The sequence below is a fragment of the Nomascus leucogenys genome, chromosome 20 (genome assembly GCF_006542625.1).
Source record: "Nomascus leucogenys isolate Asia chromosome 20, Asia_NLE_v1, whole genome shotgun sequence".
Lineage (NCBI taxonomy): Eukaryota > Metazoa > Chordata > Mammalia > Primates > Hylobatidae > Nomascus > Nomascus leucogenys.
The window spans coordinates 17,522,685-17,542,909 of NC_044400.1; the positions used below are offsets into that span (position 1 = coordinate 17,522,685).

A 20,225-nucleotide genomic window follows, 5' to 3' on the forward strand; every position below is an offset into this window, starting at 1 on the left:
ATTTATATTAAAATGTAACCTGAACCAGCCACATTACTTAAGGCCTTGCGGAACTATTCCCTGAGTAGACATCATGGTTTGAAAAATGGTCCAGTGCAAAAATAAAAACAAAGCTAAACCCACATTTAGATATCCAGACCTTTTCTTCTCTTCAACTGAAGGCAAAGAGACATGTATGCAGTTGATATGATCAATTTAGGTGGATCAATTATTACTTAATATGAAAGATTTGTATGGGCAAATACTTTTGTAATGCCTGTCAGTCTCAGAATCATCATTGATGCACAATAAACCTGAGAAATAATGTTTGTGCAGGTGATTAGCAGGACTCCTGGCCCAGCCTAGGGCTTCCTTGGTAAGTGCTGAATTCAAAAGATTTGTAATTATGTATACTCTGGTTACAATGTTTCCATTTGCTAAGGAAAAAAGATAATTTCTAGGGATTTTTGATTCTTAGAAATGAACCTGTTTACAGCTCTTTTCCCATTAAAAACTTCTTTGGTTACAGGGATTTTGCGGACTTTTGTGAGCTGGCAGAGCAGGACAGGGTAACCCATCTGGCCATGAGATCAAGCTCACTGGTCCCTCTCAGTGCTGTCTGATGTTGCTGGAGGGAGCTAGATTTCAGATGGAACCTGCCCTCTTGCATAAAGCAAACTGACCTTCTTGGGGTATCCCTGACTTGTCAGTATTCATGCTTCTCAGGCTTGAGATCCGCTCGCCTCCTTTTCCTTTAAAGCACAGCTCCTCCACTATCCCCTTGGCAGCTAACCCTGCACATCCTCCGCCCAGCACAGCTCCAAGTTCACTCCCCTCCTGAATTCACTGAGCTATTTCTTCATGCACTTCCATGATTATGCATTTGTCCTGTAACTCTTTTGTATCAGATTTGGAGCTCCTGGAAAACAGGAAATGTACATTGATGAATTCTCCCAGTGCAGCAACTGGTACCACCCTGCAGGGATGCATTAAACACCTGTCAACTCCCCTCTGCATCCTGCTCTCCTGGGGGAGCCTAGGACTGATGGAGTCATCTGTGTGAGGTCACTTGCTGAGCGACTGTTGAAAGGATCCCACAGTTTCTCTAATAGAGTCACATTTAAGGGCTGGTGGAATCATCTGAAGGGATGAAGGGACAGGAGGAACCAAATGTCCGTGTGACAGCTCCAATGCCTATTCTCTTCTTACAGCATGAAGAATGAAAACCTTCCATGACCTCAGCAAAAAGTAAATTACAAAATGATGGCAACTGATAGAAAACAATGAAATGCTTTTCTTGGTAACTTCACGCTGGCTGATCTGATCCATGTTACATTACATCATTCACTGGGCAATGTTCAGATTGTGTTTAAGAGTGTCCTAATTTTTTTTTTCCAGGCAAAAAATACTCAGTGGCCACAGTGTCATTAAAACCTTTAGAGTCAGTTTTAACAAAGTGTGTCAGTTGCCAACTTAATCTCAGCTACTTTTGATTCATTTCCCAAAGGCTTGTATATAGAAACTGCAATAAGAGATGGACTTCTTTGCTTTCCGTGTATTTAAAAAATCATGAAGGAATCAGAAAATCACCATCAGAATACCACAGCAATAATTGTTGTAGACATGATCCAGTTCTATATGATACAATAAATACTGTATTTATTTGTATAGTATGTGATACTATACAAATCCACTGCTATATGATACAAAAGTTTGAGGATAAACAGGATATTCTAACATAGCCCCAAAGTATTACCCCTACCATAAAGAAAAGAGTAAAAGAGTAACTTCATAGTGGAGAAACCTGGGATCAATCAGTACAACATATTGACATCATATGCCCACTAACGTGATGTGCTGAGAAAGGTGCATCACTTCTCAGATATTCTTGCCAAAAATGCATAACTTCAGCTTTGACTGATGGGAAAATATCAGTCAAATCTAAATTGAGAAACAGTGTACAAAAAGCTAACCTGTGCTCCTTAAAAGTGGTAAGGTCATGGGTGATAGTGAAAGACTGAATTGGCACAGATCAGAGGAGACTAAGGAGACACGACTATTAAATGCAATGTGGGTACCGAATTGGATCCAGGAACAGAAAAAGGATCTCGGTGGAAAAACTGGTGAAGTCCAAATAAAGTCTGTAGTTTAGATAATACTATGGGACCGATGTTAATTTCTTGGTTTTGACCACTGTACTGTAGTTTTGTAGAAGCTGCCATAAGAAGAAGCTAGATGAAGGGTATGCCTGAACTCCGTATTATTTTTGCAACTTTTCTGTACCAGTAAAATTATTTCAAAGTAAAAAGTAAATTCTAGCAAGTCTACTTGTAGGTACATTCCTCAAAGTATTGAAAGCAGACACTCAAAATACTTGTATACCAATGTTCATAGTAGCATTACAATGGGCAAAAGGTGAAAACAACCCGAATGTCCATCAACAAATGAATAAACAAAATGATTTATATATATATTCAATGGAATATTCAGCCTTAAAAAAGTAGTGTGTATATATTCATAAAAAGGAATAAAATATATATATTTTCATAGAAAGGAGTGACATAGGCCAGGCATGGTGACTCATGCCTGTAATCCCAGCACTTTGGGAGGTTTAGGTGGGGGGATCACTTGAGCCCAGGAGTTGGAGACCAGACTGAGCAACATAGTAAGACCTTTGTCTCTGAAAAAAAAAAAAAAAAAATTAATTTGCTGGGTTGTGGTGGGGTGTGTCTGTAATCCCAAGCTACCTGGAAGGGTCGCTTTAGTCCAGGAGTTCAAGACCAGCCCAGTTAATACAGTGAGATCCCATCTCTACCAAATATAAAAAGAGTAGCCAGGTGTCGTGGCACACACCTGTAGTCCCAGCTACTCAGGAGGCTGAGGAAGAAGGATCACTTGAGCCCAGGAGTTTGAGACTGCAGTGAGCCATGATCACACCATTGCACTCCTCCAGCCTGGGTGACAGAGCAAGACCCTGTCTCCAAAAAAATAAAAAGGAAGGAATGAGATTCTGAAACACGCTACAACATGAACAAACCTTGAAAACATGCTAAGTTAGTGAGCCAGACACAAAAGGACAGACACTATATGGTTCCACTTATATGGGGTACCTAGAATAGGCAAATTCACAGAGACACAAAGTAGAAGAGAGGTTTACCAGGGATTGAGGAGTGGGGAGAATGGGGAGTTAGTGTTTAACGGGTGCAGAATTTCCGTTTAGAATGATGAACAAGTTCTGGAAATGGATAGTGGTGATGGTTGCACAATATTGCAAATATGCTTAATGCCAGTGAATTGTACACTTAAAAATGGTTAACAATTTTAACCATAAATGGTAAGTTTTATGTTGTATATACTTTATCTCAAAATGTTAAACAAACATGGAAAATTACAAATAATATCTACAATTTGGGCAGAAGTAGAACTTTAGAGATTTCCTAGACCTAATTTCAAACGTACAGGTGATTTTGGCATAAAAACAGACATACAGACCAATGGAACAGAACAGAGAAACCAGAAAAGAACTGATTCCCAACAAGGCTGACAAGAATACACAATGGAGAAGGAGAGTGTCATCAACAAATAATATTTGGAAAACTTGATTTCCACATGCATAAGAAGGAAATCAAATCTTTATCTCACACTGTCTACAAAAATGAATTCAAAATTGATTAGTCTTCAATATAAGACCTGAAACAGCACAACTACGAGGAAAAAAAACAGTGCAAAAGCTTCTTGACACTAGTCTGAGCAATGATGTTTGGGTATGATATTAAAAGCACAGGCAACAAAAGCAAAAACAGGCAACTGAGATTGCATCAAACTAAAGACCTTCTGCACAGTAAAGGAAACAATCAACAGAGTGAAAAGGCAACCTATGGAACAGGAGAGAATATTTGCAAACCACATATTTAATAAGCGGTTAATTCCCAAGTATATAAGGAACTCCTACAACTCAACTGTGAAAAAACCCACCCAATCAAATTAAAATATAGGCAAATAACCTGAAGACATTTCTCAAAAGAAGACACACACAAGGCAAACAAACATACGAAAAGGTGCTCAACATCATTCATCATCAGGGAGATGCACATCGAAACCACAAGGACATAGCACCTCATGCTTGTTAAAATGGCTTTTATCAAAAAGACAAAAGGTAACAAGTGTCTGGCAAGAATGTGGTAAAAAGGGAACCTTGGTACCCTGCTGGTGAAAATGTAATGTGCTACAGCCATAAATGAAAAAGAAAATGGAGGTTCCTCAAAAAATAAGAAATAGAACTCCACATAATCCAGCAATCCCACTGCTGGGTATATATCCAAAGCAATTAAAATCAGTATGTTAAAGCAGTATCTGCACTCCCATGTACACTGCAGCATTATTCATAATAGCCAAGATATGGAAACAAACTAAGTGGCCTTCAGTGGACGAATAGATAAACAAATTATGTGTATATGAAATATTTAGCCTGCAAAAGAAGGAAATCCCATCACTGGTGGCAACATGGATGAATGTGGAAAATATTATGCTAAGTAAAATAAGCCAGGCACAGAAGGAAAATTCTGCATGATCCCACATGCAGACCAGCCTAGTTGAACTCACAGTTCAGCTCACAGTAAAATGGTTGAACTCACAGAGCAGAGAATACATTCGTGATTCCCAGAGACTGGTGCATGGGGATATGGGGAGATGTTGGTCAAAGTCTCAGTTATACAAGTTGATTAAGTTCTGGAGAGCTAGTGTGCAGCATTATGACCATAGTTAACAATACTGTATTGCATACTTGAAATTTGCCAAAAAAGGAGATCTTAAGTGTTTTTACCATGAAAAAAATATCTATTTAGTATGTAAGGTGATGGATTAGCTTGATTGTAATGACTATTTCACAATGTGTATATTTATCAAAACATCAAGGTGTACACCTTAAGTATATTTTTTGTCAAAAATAAACAAAAAACCCGAGGGATGATTTACTACTTTCTTTTCCACCCCAAATGCCAAAGTTTCAAAGAAGTCAGTCACATGCTAAAGCAGAGATTCCTAAATTGAGATATTTTCACTGCTGGGCAGCATCTTTTTAAACTTTTCAAAAGAATAGGTTCATGGCAGACTGAATGTCCCTGGTCTCTGTGTCCTAGCACTTCCTACAGCACCTAGCACACAGATGTACATTAAGTATTGCTGAGTTATAAATGAACAAACTGATCTCTTAATACAAAACCACTCCCCAAATGAAGAATTCAAATTTATTATTCTAGCAGAAGGAAAAAAAAAAAACCACACACACACACACACACACACACACGTGTGTGCATAACTCTTGTCAAAGGTTATCTGGGCCACAGATTAACCTTTTATAGATAAACAGAGATCTCATTGATCTTCTATCTCCTTTGGCCATTTCACCAATGACAGGAAGGGTCAGAGAAAAATAACTCTCCAAATAATCAGTTCTATAAATTGTCAAGGTTTCTGACTGATCAATAAAAAAATAACCATTGAAAATGCATCTTATATACTATTTGGGAGAGAAAATGACTCAGAAGGGTTTAAAAGTAGAACTGAAAAATGTATGTTTTATAAACTGTCCTTCTACATTGATATGCCATGGGAGGGATGCTAATCAATGTAATCCCCCAGTCAAAGGCCCTGAATGACAAGGATGCTGCTATGACTTCCCTTCATAAGCTGCCTGCAGAGCCACTTACTACTAACTACATAGAAATAATCAGAAAATCAATCTTATGGCTTCTTGCACACACCTCTTTTCGACCAGATGCAGAAACACCCAGCTTGATCACTCACACGTAGCTGTAAAAGACTTTTGTTTATTGCCCTAAATCAAATCCAACTACCCTCAATGGTGATTCATCACACACTGCAGATTTTCAACAGGATCTCTGAAGGCAATTCAAATGAGGCTTCTGTAAATGGTTCTAGCAATGGCAGGATTACTTCTTGGGATGGTGTGTGAAAAAAATCAGTCACATTATTTCAATTATCCAAGATACATATGGTATCCTGACGCTGATGGCTCTTTGAAAACTCCCACAGCCCACTTTTTATTCTCCAAAGCCCATCATGGGCAGCAGATTCTTCACAAATATCTGCTAACCAGTTGATCTCACTCCCTAAACTTCAAACATTCAGGAAACCAGAGTTCATCTACAATCAGAGGCTAGAATGTCTGAGTTTACAATAAGCTGAAGTGGGGGTAGAGTGTCAAGATCCCTTACTTGGTGAAGGCAGAAGTAGATTCAAATCCTGCCCCTAACTCGCAAAGTGATGTGATCGTCATTTGTCTCTCTGAGCCTCTACACCCTCACCCTCCCACCCAACCATGTTAAATGAAGTTAATACCTACATTAGCACTCAATAAATAGCTATTATTCATATTATTCAAAGTGGAATAATTTTGATAGATGCTTACCTCTCTCAGAGTTGGCTTGCCAATGAAAAAGTCTGTGTTTTTGCTGCTTTTGGGTGGGTTGAACTTGGGATTCAGAAAAGCACATCCATTTGCGATAGCCTCCAGGGGAGCTGGGCCCTCGTAAGGGAACCCAAGTCCAACAAACAACTGTAAGACAGAAAACCACACAGCATATGAACACATCAGGCAGGATGGGCATTCCTGGCTTGCAGGCGGCGATTCTGTGGCCCATTCCCGTGTGGACACCTCACTTTGGAAGGCTCCCAGGCCCTGGGGGGTGGGGCAGAGAGAATTCAGCTTACACCAGGATCTGAAAAACTATGAACTTTTAAAGTCTCCACAAAGCTACTCAACTCACTATGCTGTCCTCCACCAAGGAAGTAAAAAATTAAGTGTCTAGTGGTATCCACGGGGTAGGGAGGATGGAGTATTAAAAGAAAAACAACCACCACCACCAAGACCCAACAATAATCCTTCTGTAACTCACCAGGAGACATGACTGGAAAAACACTTGCTTAACTACACAGAAGGTTTCTTCATTGAACCAAAGAAACAACAGGCCCTTTCAGGAATGCTGGGCGGAGGGACAGAAAGGTCACTTGGAGGTTTGACTGCAGTTCAAACGGAACTGCTTTAAAATGATGGTAGGTCAGTAAACACAGGTTTTCATAATGGGGTTTACACTGGGGACACCAACATCTTGGTGTTGATTTTCCCCTCAGAGGGGAGAAAGGGTGCCGTGTTGCTGAATCCGCAAGGCAGCTGCTTCCCTCTCCAGCAGGCAAACCATGTGCTTCCCCCAAGACAGACCATAGATGGCAGCAACAACTTGCTCTCAGTCCTCAGAGCAACCACAGCAGCTGGAAGCCACGATGACAAAGGGGACAAGCTGCAGTTCAGTGGTGCTGATTTCCTGGGTCCAAAAATGAAATAACTGCTCCCAGAAGCGCCTCGGCACATACTGTCGCAGTAGGTGTACTTCACACTGCTGGAGCACTGCAGGTTGTTGATGGGCAGGGTCCAGGTCTGGGCTTGATGAAGCTGTGTCCTCTCTGCCCACATCAAAGAGCCTGTTCTGTTCCAGCCCCCAGGGGCACATTAAGTGAGAAAAGATAACTGGGCCCCAGGGCATCCTTTCCTTCTGCCATCACACAGAGCATCACCCAACCACAAGGCCAGGCATTGAGAATGAAGGAGATGGCTCAACTAGATTTAGCTGCAAGCTTGGTTCTCTTTTTCCCTCGGTCTTTTCACAGCAATCCCCTCCTTCTCACCAGCTTTCCTCTCTTAGCAGCTGCTCTAATTGGACGATCGTTTAGAAAGGTTCAGCTGGAGGGTGCCAGGCCCAAGCTGCCGGGCTGCATGTGTCAGGCCAACCCTGAGCACAGCCCATGGGTGACATACTGGAGAACCAGGTAGCTCCTGAATGAATTCTGGGGCAAAGCACTAACATCTCAGGTTTTCTGGACCTATTTACTTTTGTTTTGTACAGAATAGGGTACTCAATCTTTTTGGTTTTTTGAAAGAATAAATTTTCGTTTCCTGGAAACTGCGTGATCACAATGCCAGAGATGTCCACAGGGCAGGGAGCTGCGAAGAAAAGAAGCTTTGCGAGGCCAGCAGAGCCTCTAATGCTGGCTGGGTCATTTCCCCCTTGGGCAGCAGAACCACCAGAGATCATGGGTGGAGGGGGGTGGTGGTGGTGGTGAGGAAAACATGGTAGGCAGGAGCCTGGAAGCTGCAGGATGAACGCAAAGCTCTACTACCATTAGGAAGCTCCTGCTCGGCATCTTCCTCTTATTATACAGCTAACAGAAACGAGACTGTCAGAGAGAACTTCTAACTATAGGGTGTGGCCTGGGCATGTGGCTCAGGCGTGGGGGAGATCTGACTGCTACAGATGAAACGGATGGAAACAGTGGGATGTACTGGTCCCACGACATCCCAGCTTTATGGAATATGAAGAATCCAGGGTTGTTATCTACCAGACTTGTGATCTCTGATTTGCCCTCTCCTATCAGACTTTGGAGAGGATGTGGCGGCTCTCCAGTGGAAAACAAATGATCTCTGTCAGGTCGTGGTTGGGCATAAGATAGCACAGGGAGTCCAGATCCTTCTGACTGAGGAGAAAAGTGCCAGAAGACGCAGATCAGGACCTCTGCAGGTTTAGTCAGAGAACCCATAGTGCCTCCTGACCTCTGAAAATCAAGGCCTGCCATGAAGTGTGGATACCTTCATCAACTCTAAATTTCAAAGAACAACTTTGGAGGAAATGCAAGCAGCACAATGTTTGTCTATTTAAATAGAAAATCTTGGGAAAAATTTAATTAGCTTCTTTAGATCAATCTGACCCCATTAATTAAAAGGATTTGAGGCTGTTGCTTAATGGACTTGAATGTGACCTAGGTTTAATTATATCTGAATAACAATATGAACCATCTCTTCTGCCCTGTGGGCACCAGAATATCTCAGTATACATAAAATAAAAACTTTATTAACTTTCCCAAAGCCTCATATGTTTAGAATGAAGCCTAAGCAAATACGATAATTTCCTGGCAATGAGTTTTTTTGTCACACAATTAGGATTGTAGGAAATACATTACTTGGAAACACCAAAATAACAGTTTTTTTTTGTCACTTCAGTCAATAAGCAATTTTTTTTCTTGCTTCCTGTGTGCTTATTACCTGTGACATTACAATGGAGATGTATTAAGGTCAAATAGCACATATGAGGTTTGAATGAAAACACAACAGGCAGAGAGAGTTCATCACCACCAAACAGCACTCTGTAAACTTCCTTGCACTTATGGTCTTGCCACACATTGGCACCTTAACCACATTGAATTGCTTTTCCCCTAATCTCCTGCTATTCTGCCTACTTACCGATTTCCTTAGCAAGGAGGCAAGAGACACACTGCAAGAATGTACGTAAGTGCCAAGGCTTAACTCTGCTGGAGAAAACTGGCCATATTTTATTTATACTTCGCCTGGCCTTCAGAAGCCCAGAATCTAATGAGGATATTCCAGATGACAAAATATCTCCATGGCTGCAACTCCAGCTCCATCAGTGAGTATTTCTACACAGAGGGATTGTGGGATCTAGGATTAAATTTTTGAACTAATGCTAAGCAGAGAGAACAGATGAAGCACCATACGTTTTCTTCACAATATAGGATTGGGATGTTCCAGTAAAACCACTCAGATTTTTCCCACTCTGTGAAAGAAGAAACAATTGCTTTAAACTGCTAAGTGGAGTACTTAAAGAATCTTTTAAACATGGATAAAGGGGGTTCTTATCCATGGGCTTGTTCAGTTTCACTCTTGATGGGGAACATTGAGGATAATCATAAATAGGAAACACACAACACATACTTTCCTGGCCAGTTTTAATTAGCGAAGTTGGCATGGTGACTCTAGAAGGAAACTGAGCAATGAATCACACCCCTGGTTCACCAAATGAATTGATGAATCCATTATTTGCACAAAGTACCCAAAACAATGTGGTAACTAACAGCGCAGGTTCAGATTAGGCTTCAAGGTCTGCCTCCATCATTTCCCAGGTGAGTAACTGTGACACACTTCTAGGTGCTTCTGTCTACGGATTATTTAAGGCCCATTTATAATCTATTCTATTTATAGGACCTTAGTCCAGGTAACAAGCTTGCTAAACCTCAATCTTTTCATGTGTAAAATGGATAAAACAATAGTGCTTTATTTCATGGGGTTGCTGTGAGGATTACATGAGGTAGTACATGGAAAGGATTCATTCCAAGTCTTGGCACTTAGTAAGTGCTGGATAATCAGTCACTCAACTTCAAATCCATATGTAACTTCACACAGCTGCATATCATGGCCTTGTATCGTTTAGACGGAGTTTAGGTGTGCAGGAGTTATGTTTGTGGGTTTTTACAAGATGTTCAGCACCTGCATGTATATTTATGAGTTCTCATTGTTTCATAAAGTATCTGTACTAAAAAAGGGGCAGGGATATTCATCAGAAGAGAAAGATAAGAGATGATATGGTTTACAGTGACTGCCACTTAAGCCAGTCCCACGAGTCACATGCAATTATTGCTAAGCTTTGCTTGTTTATTTTTATACAATGACTGGGAATCATTATATTAATGTTTCTGGTAATAGGCATCCCTTTTATATCTTAAAAATAACCCAGACAAGGGATGGGTATGAAGAAAACAATTTTTCCAAAATGTGATGCTTTCATGTAGCCCAAAGGGTCCCTCTCTGGCCATCTGCCTTCTTTCAGGTACCTGATGCTTAAGGAAGGGATAAACAGTGGCCAGACTCTCTTCCATCCAGGCTGGCTCTATCCTCCCAAGGGCTCCACAAGCCCCTGATTCACGTGACCTGAAGACTCTCTAGGGAAGAGCTGGAAGGGCCATGGAGGCCAAGAAAAGAAGACTCACCAAGCATGTTTATATGCCCAAAGCAGACTTTTGTCAGAGTCTGCTGCTAAACCAAAGACTACTTCCTGAAGACCAGCTGGCTGATTATGCCCAGCTACCTAAATACCGTTTCAGAAACAAAGACCCAAACCACAAACAACAGCATCAGGATAAAAAGTTCCCGAGTTTTGGTCATTTGAAAGCCCCAATATAAAATCAAATGCATTACAATTCACATTGTAAATTTATTAACTTGGAGATGGGGGAGCAAAAGAGTATTTGCATAAATTTAAACCTGTAGATGCTGAACATGTTCAGCTGGGCCAGCCTCAAGTGCTCCCCATTAAAAGTCCACTCAGGCTTCATCTCCTGGGAGGACCCTTTCCTGACCACGCCTCTCTCACCCAAATTCCACACCAGGACAACCCCTCAGCCGCCAACACGGGAGGCAGCAAAACAGGCTTATTCACGACTGGAGCCTCAGTGGCTGCTTCATTAAAATGGTACCGTTTATAACAGTACCAAGATCATTGGATTTTTGTGATGCAAAGAGAAAATACACAGAAAGGGCTTAGCACAGGGCCTAGTACATGGTAGAGGGGAGAGATAATGGCTGTTACTATTATGGTAAATCCCATAGGCAGGTGCATTGCAATAGCATGGAGGTGTTAAACTGTAACTGACAGTGGCTCCTGTCCTCTGAATGGAACTGCCCCATCCACTACATTGATTTCACAAGTCACAGAACCACATTTTACACAACTGAACTGTTGGCCCCACTCAGCGTGACAGTGAAGTTTTATGCTGGTATCATTATTTCATATTATGACTAGTTCTACCTGTGTACTTTCCACATTGTTATAGTTACCTGCTTTCCTCCTCCAGCATACCTGTATGCTCCTTGTGGGCAAAACTGCTTGAGTCATCACTGTCTCTAGAATGGCTAGACTAAGGCCTAGAATGTATCTAGTACTTAATGTTATACTTACTTGCTGAATAAAAGAATAAATACTGTGAGACTGGATCTTTCACGCAATCCAGTGTCTCTGTGCACAGAGGTTGAACGTGTTGTATTTATTTGAGTGTAGGGATGCACTTTTGCTCTGCAAGTCAGACAGGTTACTGACTCATACCTCTGTACACTCTTCAGTCTACATACATGTGTAGATAAGGGGGAGGGAAGGAGGCATGGATGTGTTCATACAATTTTTTCCCCATCTAGATGGCATGGGAATGACTTGAAGTATGCTCACTAGGATGAAACCTGCTTCAATTGGCTGCCTGAGGGCAAATGGGACCCAGTATCTGTAACGGAAACAGAAGAAGGACTGCTCCTCCTAAGGAAGCAAGCTCTTGGGCTATCACTCACAGGGCCTGGAGGTGGAGGCAACATCACAGACAGGCAGGCATGGGGTATCAGAAGGGTAGTGTCCCTAGCTGGGGAGATCTAAGAGATCTAGGTGCAGGGTATATGAGAACAGGAAGAAATCTCAGAGATCCCAGATGGTCAGTGTGTTTCATTTTGACTCCTTCTTTCATTCTTTATACAATCATCTAAATGCCTTTGATAAGCCAGGCACTGTGAATGCACCTGTGGATAGAACAAGAAAAGGCCCTCTGCCCTCATGCAGCTGCATGAAAGTCTGCTGCCTCAAGCCCTGGGTTTTTCAGACAGCCTTTTTTAAAGACAGGGTCTCCCTCTGTCACTCAGGTTGGAGTGCAGGTGTCCTCGGCTCACCACAACCTCAGCCTTCTGGACTCAAGTGATCCTCCCATTTCAGCTTCCTGAAAATCTAGAACTACAGGTAAGTGCCACCATGCACAGCTATTTTTTTTTTTTTTGGTATTTTTTGTAGAAATGGGGTTTTGCCATGTTGCCCAGGCTGGTCTTGAACTCCTCGGCTCAAGCAATTTGCCCGCCTCAGCCTCTCCCAAAGTGCTAAGATTACAGGTGTGAGCTACTGCACCGCACCTGCCTCAGACAGGTTTTGTGAGCACATCCAAGCTCAGTAAGAAGAGACATAGTTGGTGGGGGGCAGGGTGGCACAGTCATCAAGAGGATGAGTCAGAGGGAGCACTGCATATTTGCCAGGCCTGCCCAGGTTCCTAGCTGAGTCCCACAGGTAAGCTGATAAGCTGACATGATGGGGAAACAGTACCGTCATGACCCAGCCAAGTCTTGGAGAGGTGAATGAGTGGAGGTCTGGGTACAGAAGGGGTACAGCGACAGTATGTACAGAAGCCGTAGCTTTGCCTGTTTTCTTCCCCACAGCCAGAATCTGTTTTCAACTGTGGAAAGGACGGTACTGGTCCAGCTCACAAAGCACTCAGTGAGTTGCAGATGCAAATGCGCTATTCAGTATCATATATGAAACGGAAGACTGGGGGAGGTGGACATGAGAGGTTAAAACCAGGAAGATGAAGAAATAAGCCACTTTAAAAGAGATGGAGATTTAAACCAAAAATAAAAACATGCCACCCTAGTGAGTCCTGGCTTAAACTGCACTCCTGGGGTTTGCTGGACTGAATGACTCGGCTGTGGTCCTGTGATAAATAATTCATTCATCCAAACTTATACCCCAGTTAGAAGGGTCTGCTAGATTCCAAAAACTTCCTGGCTTTTTTAGTCCCAGTATTAGTGTTATATTGATTTCCTTCCATCTTCACAGGTTCCCTGAGGCAAGAGGCTACTAATGACGCCTGCACCCCTAATGGCATGCCTGGACAAAATTCTGCTGAGCAGAGGGTTTCCTAAGCTTGGTGCAGAGATTCAAAGATGCCTTGTAATGAAAAATAATGAGTCAGAAGCTGATCAAGCATCAATCATCTCTCTATGTCTCCAACTCTCTTGAGGAGATCAGCCCTGCTTCTTTCGCCAGTAAGGAGTCCAAGAAGTGTGTGAATCCCATTCATGCTGCAGACATTTGCTACTCGGCAGCTCCAGTTCCCCATTTCCAATGTGGATTAGAATAAATCGCTTTTAAATTCCTCATAGACAGAGAGAAAGGAGTCAGAGACAGAAAGGGTTATAGATGGAAAGCCTGACTGGTCTTTCATGTCATTATTTCAAAGCCAAAGGTTCATTCATTCTGGAGCCTGTGGCTGTGTGCTGCGTGTGAGGGGAGTCTCAGCAATACGCTGCCCCATCCTTGTCATATTTGCCAAATGTCTGAGCCATGATTCCACTCAGAGTATTTTAATATACTCTACTCAAGGAGCAGGCAATAGGTAATGGGATCAGTGACATCCTCTACACGGGTCCCAGTTTTTCAAGGATGAACATACACCCCTCGTGCTCTTTAACTCAGGCTGCAATCCTTGCTCATTAGACAAGCTTGGACATCTTGGCCTGGGCCTTCCCTGCCTCTTTTCTTGTCCTCCCCTGGACATCAGTGATCTCCGTTTTGGCCTATTTCCTAGTCTCTGACAGGGTAATGGATGGTAGGTAAGTAAGGGTTCTTTTAAAATTTGCGAAGCTGAGAGAGACATTCATGAGGTTGGGTTAATAAAATTGTGTGAGACGGTAATGACATGCTGCTGAAAACCAGCTCTGCCAAGTGTTTTTTAAAGGAGCTTGAGCTCTTTCCACAATCTGATGTGGAGAAAAGTAAAATGAGGCAAATGGCAAAAATAGCATTGCCATTAAAGGGCCCAGACATTCTGATGATTCTAAAATGTCGGCCTAAGACAGAAGGTGATGGAAAGCAAATAGTGAGAACTAGACAACACACTTCACTCCTGGATAACCAAGAACAGTCATCAGACTACAGATGACCTTGGAAGGAAATAAAATCTTAAAACAAACGAGGTCTTTGGCCAATAAGCTAAAGAATTTGTCAAATTATTTTATTTGTGGCATCATACAAATGCCTTGGACATAGAAAGGATCAAATGCATTTACAGATGGAGAAACTGAGGCAAAGAGGAGATATACATTCTTTTGGCTAGTGGATGTCCACTAAGCATTCTTAAGTTTGAGTGTTTATAAGGACAGTACATCAAGGGGCTAGCCGAGCTTTAATTTGCAATTTAAAAAATCATGAGTTAGGGCCACCTCCAAGACTTGACCCCGGTTTACTGTGGGCAAGCCAAAACTCTCTAGCCTATTTCCTCATGTTCAAAATAAAGTTAACAATAATACCTGCTCTATCTACCTCTTAAGGCTGTTGTGAGAATCAAAGAGGGTAGCATACGTGAATACACTTTTTATAAATGAAGTATCACATAATGATTGGACAATCGAGATTATGCCAAGAAGTCCACCTGCTCAACCTCTCTCCCCTACCTTGAACATGAAAACAAAGCGAGCCAGAGACTAGAGCTGAGAAATTCACTACTGACAATAAGCTTCCTTGTGCTTAGGACATACCACGAGAGAGATCCATGTGCCTTCTTCACACTTGCATCCCTTGTACAACACCTAGCACATTGCAGCTACTCAATAAATATTTGTGAAATTCATAAATAAAAACTTATTAATAAACCTGAGGAAGTTTATCTAATACATTGAAATACCAGCCAACCCTTCAAGGCCAAACTCTGGTTTCTTCACAAGTTCCTGAACTTCATTTGGTACTTCCATGGCAGCATTGCAGAAAAAACACAGACCACTGGGTAGACTTCCCTACAGTGTCAAAGCAACAGGTCATCACGCTACTGCTGAGCAAAATGATCCTCAGGGGCTTGCCCAGCTACCTCCATCACATGGTCTGAACTCTGCCTCCATCTGTGCCAATCAGACCCTCACATCCCCTCATCCAATTTTACCTCCACTATTTTTCAACACTTAGACTAGCTGGGTTGGCTTCTAGCTCTTTTCTGAATACGCCACCTCCACCTCCACCACCTGACTTTAACTCCTGTCTTGCCCACATGCCAGGTGTGTCTACACACCATCCATCTTTCATCTCTTGCATCTCTCCTGATGCTTGCTCTGCTTCCCGAACCCACAGGGACTTTGCCCTCATCTGAACTTCTTCACTGTCCAATGCGTACTTGGTGAACAAGGAGGTATGAGGAAAAGCTGGTTGGGAAACCCACTCCTTGAACAGTGATGATTGGGTTGGGGGTAGAGTTCAGCACCCCTGGCTTACTATGAAAGCTGCTGCTCTATTAGAAGACCTGTCCTTCCAGGCAGGGCGTTACCTTTTCCATTTGCAGCCTTATCCTTAGCCCCTTGCTTGACACCTAACACTGAGTAGGTCCTTAGTAAGTACGATTTTTGAATAAATCAATGAACAAAACTGTAGCAATCTCATTCCGCAATTCACTAACTTTTCAGCTGCCATTGGTCTAGCAAACTGCTGCCCCAAAATAGCCACAAGAGTTTATTGCAGCACTGAAAAACAAGCATGAAATATTCTGATCCCATTTTCACAGCCAATGGCAATAACCTGAACACCACATCCTTGGTGAATTTTTACCTTGGTTTCTCGAAGAAGAAACTGCAGGTCCCGTCCACTGAGGATACCATGGTTTTTCACGTAACTGGGAATATTCTTTGTGCTGGAGCCATAAACAGTTGCATGCACTTCCATGTATGTGTGAATAATGTCCAAGTAGATCTTCTTATTCTAAAGAAGAGAACAAGCAGACGACATTTGTCTTTGTCTTTCATTTGCATAACAACTTGTGTCATGGACTAGAACTTCTAAGACTAGAGGCCACAGACAGAGTTCTTAATATGGAGGTCACAGGAATGTGGCAATCAAACTGCTGAAATTTCTTTGAAAAGTTATCTGGCTGGACTTTGAGGACATAAACAATCATATGGCCATTGTATAATTTTTTAAGAAGAAATACATTATATGGCAACATATTACTGAATACCAACTGTATAATTTTGCAAGAAGAAATACATTATATAGCCAACTGTTTTGAAATATCATCCTTGCTTTGGAAATTACCACAGACCTAACAGTTGCTTTTGGCTCTTCCTACCTCTAGGAGAGGAAGTTTGGGGAAGGACAGCCGGGGAAGGCAGTCAGTTGGACTGGAATATTTACCCAGGGATGCTAAGCTGTCCCAGAGGAATACAAACATCCCCAGCTCTTGCCAATGTCTCTAGTGATGATTAACTCATGTTGTCAGAACTGGATCCCACCTAATTCGGGATCATGGGAAGATGAGAGTTTCTCACAGCTGGAGAGCTAATGAGAATACTCAGGTAGATAAAGATAGAAAAAGAGAATAAATGTAAATTTTGATGTGCCCTGAAACATTCAAGAGTAATTTTACTTATACTATTAGAAGTACAACCAAACCCCTTTTCTTGTATTTGCAGGCACTGAATTTTGAGGCACATTTTCTAAATCAAAACCACCTGTGAAGCTGATGCAAGTTCACCTTTTTTACCTCTGTGTTTCCCTGTGACTAAACTGTACAAGCTGGGGTTTGTGGGTTTTTCTTTTCCTTTTTTTGGGAAATTTTCAAAAAGTCAAGTTCTGTAATGTTTTCCAGTTGTATAAAAGTGGGACAAGGTTTCCTCATTCTAAGCCTGTTTTCAGACACTCCAGGCAAATCTAATAATAGCTGGTTTTGTGACTTAAGACCACAAGGGACACAGGGGTGTGGTATCAGCAGCCACAGAGTGCAGGGAAGCCTGGAGGCAGGCTCTAAATGAAGCGATTCATGATCTGGTCTCTGCCATTCACTGCCCTGGTGATATTGCAAAAGACCCTCAACTTCAGGGGAAACATTTCAAGGGATGTATCAAAAGTCTTCACGACTGGGAAAACTGCACAGTCCACATTCTTCACTTCATGAACCAGGATGACTTTGTTTGCAATGAGCAAGACCACCCTTGCCACCCTAATGTATGAATAAAATGAACAGTGGGACTGAAAGTTTAATTCCATGCCATGTCTGGTATGGCCGCAAGATGCTGAATTCATTACCTTAGAAATGTATACTTTTAAATTAGTACAGAAGCTTACACCTACCTGGCATATGTTAGTTTGAAGGGTTCTAGGATATGGTTCTTGTGCTAGATGTATCTGGTAACTCCTGCCCCCACCCACAGCTCCTGTTAAGTAAGCATGGGGGCTCTGTTACCCTGCGCCCACCGCTGGCTGCTAACTTGCCCATGGTGTGTCTGACCTGAGGGGACCCAATCCTAGGCTGGCCAGCAGCCCAGGAATGATGTAGCAGGCTCAGTAAAGCAAGAGGAGCCAACCAGATGCTCTCTTGGGAACTCAGAATCCTGTATACAGGGAGATTACTGCCAGATGGCCACTGGCTTTAGAGCAAAAAGGTCATTTGAGCATTGGAGTCTGGGCAATTACGAGCCAGATAACAAGTTCTGAGGAAGCTAGTTGCCAGTTTTGGCAGATGGGGTGGGAAAAGAACCAAGTAAGGGCTAAAGGAGAGGGGAAGACACAGACAGTCGGTAATAAGAGGGACCCAAGAGCGTGACTACAACCAAAACATCGCTACTGCAAGCATGACACAGAGAGAGAAAGAAAAAAACAGAGGAGTAGGAGAATAAGAAGGAAGGAGAGAGAAGAGAGTGGGAAAAGAAAGCAGAGAGACAGAGGAGAAAAAACTAGGGCCCGGAGCCGCTCTGGTTCTGATCCCACCCACGGTGGTTGCCTATCCTTAATTCCCCAGGTCCCTCTGGATCCTTACAATAAACGCAGCTCTTCCCAGACCCCACACCATATTTTTACTTGAGTTTCCCTGTGTGGATTTCACTCATCTACAAGGAGGCCTCTCAGGACATCTTGCTGGCCTTAAAGCAGGAGTTGGGCGGTACAGGCGGGGACAGGCATCTCTCCTTTATGCAAAAGGAGGCATTTCGCCTAAAAAGCCAGTTGCCAACTAGTGAAGATGGGCCAAAGGCCCCTAGGCTATGTCTGTGGTGAGCTACAGGGCAGACCAGTAACTGGCCCATTTGGTTCCTGTCCTGGAGAAAAATATCCACTGTAGACAGACTCAAAATTAGGGTTCCCAGACTAAATGCCTGGGAAAGTAACAAGGTACTAGATTACATATGTATTGCCATTAAATCCCAGAAAATGCTGGGGTTTCTTGAAGTATAACGGGGGCAAGTTCGGGCAAATATAAAGAGGTATATGTAAAGACTAATAAAGTGTATGAACTTACTAACTTTTAGGCATGGTAAAATCCAAAACTAGAGATTACCTTCAGAAAGGATTTACCAATTTCACAAACGTGAAAATCCCAACAGCTGATTAGAGGGAAAAATATGTTTTAAGCCTAACTTTAGCCTTTGACACTGATGTAACAATTAGGTACTTCTACCTCAGGTCTCTTGTTACCACTTGTAAGAGTTCTGAGTAGAATCCTGGTGAAGATGAACCATGCTGCCTATTCCAGGTAAAGGTGCCCCAGAAGCCTCTCATACCAAACTCCCAGCCAAGTACCTACACCAGATTTGCACCTGTGGTTCTGTCCCCTTCAGGCTCCATGGACACACACGTCGAATTAGTCACACAGTCCTGTATATTATGCCTCCATAACATCAAATTGGTCTCCTCTTCTCCAGGGTGGAAGGGTCAGTTCTTGCCACCAAGGGGCTCAAAGGATCCCCTTCTGTCTTCACGGACACTCTTATCTTTTGTGTTTAAGATGCAGGATATTCAGGATTTTTAAAATAAAAGGTGTCCTTGTCTGCCTTTCCCCTACGCATGGGAAGCCTCAAAGTGGGGAGGGGGTTAGAGGTAAGAGACATTTTCCAGCATACACTCCCCCTTCCCTTCCTTACTTTGGTCATCCAGGCCCAGGGTGAAGGTGACCATAGGTGACCACCATAGACCTGGATGTCCCACTGATCTAAGAACTGGATCAAGATCACTTCTTAGAAAGCTTTCCTTCTCCAACTTAAGAGACTAAGGTCAAAGAAAATTATCTGCTCTAAAAACTTTATCACCAACAGATCTCTGGAGATGCAGTCAAAAAGGGCCTGCACTGAGTATCACATCACAGCATGCAACCACCTCTGTCGCCCAAAGGTTCCAGCTGAGCAACCAGCAGCCCCACTAATGCTTTTATTCTCTAGTTCAATTTAAATTCTCATTAAGAACAACTGATCTAACTGATTAAAATTTAAATCTACCTAAGCTCATCTGAGGGGAGGAGATGCAAAGGGAAAGGAGAGCGCGTGCTGGAGTCAATGAGCAGTGTTGTCAGTGTCTCGTCAGTTGTTTATGGTTGTAGCTGGAGGCAGGTACATGTTCAGAACCAGTCGTAAGATATTTGGAGCTTGGAGAGAAAGCTTTAGAAAAACAATTCAATCTATGCAACACTCCTGTAAGTCCACAGCAGGGGGAAGTGGTAGAATGCAGAACCAGAGAATCAGAAGCTTTCCCCAACTTATTTTAAAACATTTTTAAATTGATAATAATTGTACATGTTTATGGGGTATATGTGATATTTCAATACATGCATACTAC

General features: G+C 42.4%; 1 protein-coding gene across 5 annotated transcripts in view; it reads right to left on the minus strand.

Annotated features, from left to right (window-relative positions):
• The window catches only part of MGAT5 (alpha-1,6-mannosylglycoprotein 6-beta-N-acetylglucosaminyltransferase), a 325,140-nt gene that overhangs the window by 31,099 nt on the left and 273,816 nt on the right, over positions 1–20,225 (minus strand). For all 5 annotated transcript variants that reach the window (XM_012502528.2, XM_030800826.1, XM_030800827.1 and 2 more), the window contains 2 exons: positions 16,236–16,385; positions 6,410–6,556 (listed from right to left, as the gene is read on the minus strand). In XM_012502528.2, the coding sequence (XP_012357982.1) occupies positions 6,410–6,556; positions 16,236–16,385 (297 nt within the window). The remainder of the gene's footprint in view (positions 1–6,409; positions 6,557–16,235; positions 16,386–20,225) is intronic.